General features: G+C 39.4%; 1 protein-coding gene across 1 annotated transcript in view; it reads right to left on the reverse strand.

The window, feature by feature from the left end:
• Positions 1-4650, reverse strand: part of CAPZA1 (capping protein (actin filament) muscle Z-line, alpha 1) — a 60537-nt gene that overhangs the window by 8372 nt on the left and 47515 nt on the right. Inside the window, exons 6-7 of the mRNA XM_011933166.1 lie at positions 3324-3403; positions 2641-2719 (exon numbers count right to left, since the gene is read on the reverse strand). Coding sequence (XP_011788556.1) covers positions 2641-2719; positions 3324-3403 — 159 coding nt within the window. The remainder of the gene's footprint in view (positions 1-2640; positions 2720-3323; positions 3404-4650) is intronic.

The following is a 4650-nucleotide window of genomic DNA, read 5'->3' on the forward strand; positions in this document are numbered from 1 at the left end:
TCCTGCCACTGCACTCCTGCTTGGGCGACAGAGTGAGACTCCATCTTAAAAAAAAAAAAAGAAAAGAAAAATTCTAAAAAATATTAATTTCATTACCTAATACACTAATGATATTTTAATTTTTAGAAATTAACCCAGCCTGGGCAATATAGTAAGACCCCGACTCTACAAAAAATAAAAACAGTTGGCCAGGTGCAGTGGCGTGTGCTTGTAGCACCAGGTACTTGGGAGGATGAGGTGGGAGGATCATTCAGTTGAGGAATTCGAGGTTGCAGTGAGCTAGGAAAGCACCACTGCACTCCAGCCTAGGTGACACAGCGAGACACACTGTTTCAAGAAAGAAATTAAGCTCAAAACTTAAGTGTTCTAAGACTTTTTCTAGGTCTCACCTGCTAACATGAAAATGGTTCAATTAACTAATACATATTTCAACATGACTGTCATCAACATCAATCCTCAGAAATTGTTGCCTTCTCAGAACGATGCTTTTGCCTGTAGACTAGCCTGAAAGGCTAAATATCTTAATGACTTTTCCAAGTAATTCTCACTCCAAAATTTAAAAGATATGTATATGAAATAAGCCTTCCCCAAAAGTGTGATCAATTTGTGCTTAAAAAGGTTTAAATGTGTGTCTGTACACTGGGCTGTATTTTGAATCTTACCATAAATTATCACCCTCTGTGATGTGTGCTCTTATTTTATAGGTTTGCACTGGCAAAGTTAAAAATACAAATGGCTGTTTCCATCTAGAAACAAAGTAAAATTTATTTACACAAAATTTATAGTAAGCTTCTACAATGCTGATACCATGGTTCCAGGAAGTTAATGCTGATGCCACAGTTACAAGAGGTCTAGAGCGTTAGGCTACTAAGATATTTGGTTAACAGAAACAGAACAGTATGCTGCCTTAGGCTGCACCTTCCCAGAAGCAGACCCCAAGACAAAGATTAGAGGAAAAGTAGTTTATTTGGGAGCAAATCTCACAAAGTTATAGTAGTGGACAGAAGTAGTGAGACACAGAAGGGAAGGAAGCCTTACAGGCACATTTATGAGCAGGTTACAGCTGTGGGTACTGGGCTCTGGAAGACTAAATAGAACATGCTTCAGAGTTGTCCTACTTGAGGAAGCTGTCATATTTATCTACCAACTCTTACATATCACTGAGGGCTGCTCCCAGAGCTGTGAACTCAACACCAGCCTGTCTCACCTGAGTTGGGCAAGCTCCTATGGCCAGGAGCTACTTGTTGCAGGAAGCTATAGGTATATATAAAAAGAGGAGATTTACTTTTACAGAATTTATTACCTATGCACTTGATTAAATTAGAGCATTAAAAAAGACAACCCTTGGCTGGGCACAGTGGCTCACCTGAGGTCAGGAGTTCAAGACCAGCCTGGCCAACATAGTGAAATCCCGCCTCTACTAAAAATACAAAAATTAGCTGGGCATGGTGGTGCGTGCCTGTAATCCCAGCTACTTGGGAGGCTGAGGCAGGAGAATTGCTTGAACCCAGGAGGTAGAGGTTGCAGTGAGCCAAGATCGTACCACTGCACTCTAGGCTGGGTGACAGAAGGAGACTCCTCCTCCTCCTCCTCAAAAAAAAAAGACAACTCTTGGTAATTGTTGTTGAAGCACAGCTTAACACAATATAATACAGGTACAATTAGGTACTGATCTTCTCAGTCACCTGTACCTATTCTGACCTTAGAGTTAGTGAAGCTTAAATATTAAATCACCCTAAATTTAGAAAGTCAAACCTCTGCTAGGATATTAAACTTCAATCCAGATAGGCATCAAATGAGTTAACAGCTATCTTATTCAGCTGCCTGTCTACCCTGACATCAGCATTAGAAATCTACTTCTGGGCAAGGTGCAGTGGCTCAAGCCTGTAATCCCAGAACTTTGGGAAGCCGAGGCGGGTGGATCATCTGAGGTCAGCAGATTGAGACCAGCCTGACCAACATGAAGAAACCCCGCCTACACTAAAAATAGAAAATTAGCCGGGCGTGGTGGCACATGGCTGTAATCCCAGCTACTCAGGAGGCCGAGGCAGGAGAATCACTTGAACCCAGGAGCCAGAGGTTGCAAAGAGCCGAGATCATGCCATTGCACCTCTAGCCTGGGCAATAAGAGCAAAACTCCGTCTCAAAAATCAATCAATCAATCAATCTACTTCTGCTTGGCTATTTATATTCCAAAACACCTGCCATTCTCTCTAGTTATAATTTTTAGAAATTAAGCCAGCCTGGGCTGAGAGGTGGAGGTTGCAGTTAGCTGAAATCATGTCACTGCATTCCAGTCCGGGTGATGGAGTGAGACTGTCCCAAAAAATAATAATTATTATTATTATTAATTTTAATTCTTTCCTAAAACTGCTATTTGATAATTCCTAGATATATCTTATGTTACCTTTAAATGAAAAATAACAATAACCATGTTGCCATTTACTCTACATACTATCCTTTATCAACTCAGAATAGCACTCTCTGTTTACTACCCCAAGAAGGAGGCTTCTATTTCTATACACTGCCATCAGTCTCCCTTTGCATCTACATATACTTGGTCCTTATTTAATAACAGAGCAACTTGCACATGTTTTAAAGATGTGAAGTTTTAAGTCTATAAACACGTTGGAATCTCACCTGAATCTTAAGCACTCCAACCACCTGGGCTGTAGGTGGTGTGATGGTGAACTTCCACTCTGATCTCCAACGACCATTCCTATTAAAACACACACACAACATTGCAGAATTAGCAATAAGCACAAGAAAGAAGTGATTTTTCACTGAGGTACAGAAGTTGGGAAAGTGGGGTGCAAAAAACTAAAAAAAAAAAAGAGAGAAACTGTCATTTCCAGTTTGGCAAACCCAAAGCTCTGTCTACTCAAATAAAAGTCTGGATCTAAGTGGCCTGACCATAAGCCTTTTCTAAGTTATTTTGACTTTCATTTTTCCTTTTTTCCCTCGAAATGGAAAACCATGCCTATTCTGCTCATGGGAGGCTCTTCCAAAATCAGATGAACAGGCTGCTGAGTTATACAATTAACTCACGTAGCATTAACCCTAAGCCAAGTAAAACTCAGATTTTCAACAGGGCACTTTATTAATCATTTGTTCTCACTCAAAGTAAGAGTAACTTTTAAAGGAAAATATAATTATAAAACCCAGAACTGTAAGGAATCTAAATCTCTCATTTATAGATGGAAAACTGAAGTCTGTAAGTTAAATAATTATTCCAAGCTAGTTGGATTAAAAACCAAGTCTCAACTGCTGGTTTCTTTCGGATATAAATTAGATACAAATAGAAGAGAATATCTATTTCTTACCAGAAGTTTTTAGGCTGAAACTGGTGGCTTTCAATACATGCAATAATAGTCTGTTGCCCATCGATAGTTTTAGCATAAACCTATTGTTGGGAAAACAAAAATAGTTAGACTCCAAACACATTTAATTTAAACAACACGCATTGTACAAAAGCAGCATGTTAAATCCTTGGGGGAGACAAAAATCAGATAAAATGAGCTTACAACACAATAGTGCACATGGGATATGAAAACAAAGCAGAACATGTTAGGTTCTATCAGAGACAGTGATATAACGAAAACAGAGGGAAATACTGCTCTTGGTTTGGGGTACAAGGCAGGTGCCATTTAGGCTGGGTCATACAAGACAGATGAGATTCTGAGAAGCGGAGACTGAAAATAAAGGCGAGACAGGAAACTAAGGACTTGTTCAGTGAAAGGCTGATAGTTCTGTCATGTTTGGAGGGTGTGTGTGAAGTGGACTAATGAAAGACAAAACAGGATGGTGGATTTAGGTCATGTAATAGTAGATGTAAGAAGTTTAAGACTTTATTCTATAGGCAATGGAGAGACAGCAAAACATGACTAGAACTAATATTGTGGGAGAATAATCAATACTGGTATTCAAGATAAAACGAAGAAAAGCTGAAGCTTGGTTAGGAGGCCACAGGATTAATCTAGGCAACAAGCCAGGGTTGTATTAAAGGGAATGGAAAGGAAGAGCTGCATACAGAATGCAGAAGAACAATCAAAGTCTAGCAGAATATTGCAAATGACAGGCAAAGGAAAGAAGGAACTAAAGGGTGACTAAAAAGATGGTGGTGTCATTAACAAACTGGGAACTACAGATGGAGATATCTAGTTAGTAGTTAGAAACACTAACTCTTCCTTAGTGTGGGAGAGGTGAATGGAAATGCAATCACCAAGGGAAAGTAAGAAAAAAAATAGTGCTTTATAGTCCACAAAATATGTTTTTACATGTATTTTCTTTTTCCTCCAATAAATCTAATGAAATATATTGTTATCATCTACAGATGAGAAGTTGAAGTTCACAAAGCTTCTTGCCTAAGGTGACTCAGAAAGTGGTAAAGGTAGAATCCAAAGGTAGAATCCCCACTGTTTTTGTGACACCGAAGTCTATGTTACTTTACCTGCATTAAATGAACTATGAACTTTGGGGAATGCCTACATTTACAAAGGTAAGGGAAAAAAAGAACTTAGTACAAACAGAGTAAGAATAATTAGGGGGCTGGGTGCAATGGCTCACACCTGTAATCCCAGTACTTTCAGAGGCCGTGGCAGGGGGATCACCTGAGGTCAGGAGTTCAAGACCAGCCTGGCCAACATGGTG

This window comes from Colobus angolensis, unplaced genomic scaffold, assembly GCF_000951035.1.
Source record: "Colobus angolensis palliatus isolate OR3802 unplaced genomic scaffold, Cang.pa_1.0 Scaffold124, whole genome shotgun sequence".
Classification (NCBI taxonomy): Eukaryota; Metazoa; Chordata; class Mammalia; order Primates; family Cercopithecidae; genus Colobus; species Colobus angolensis.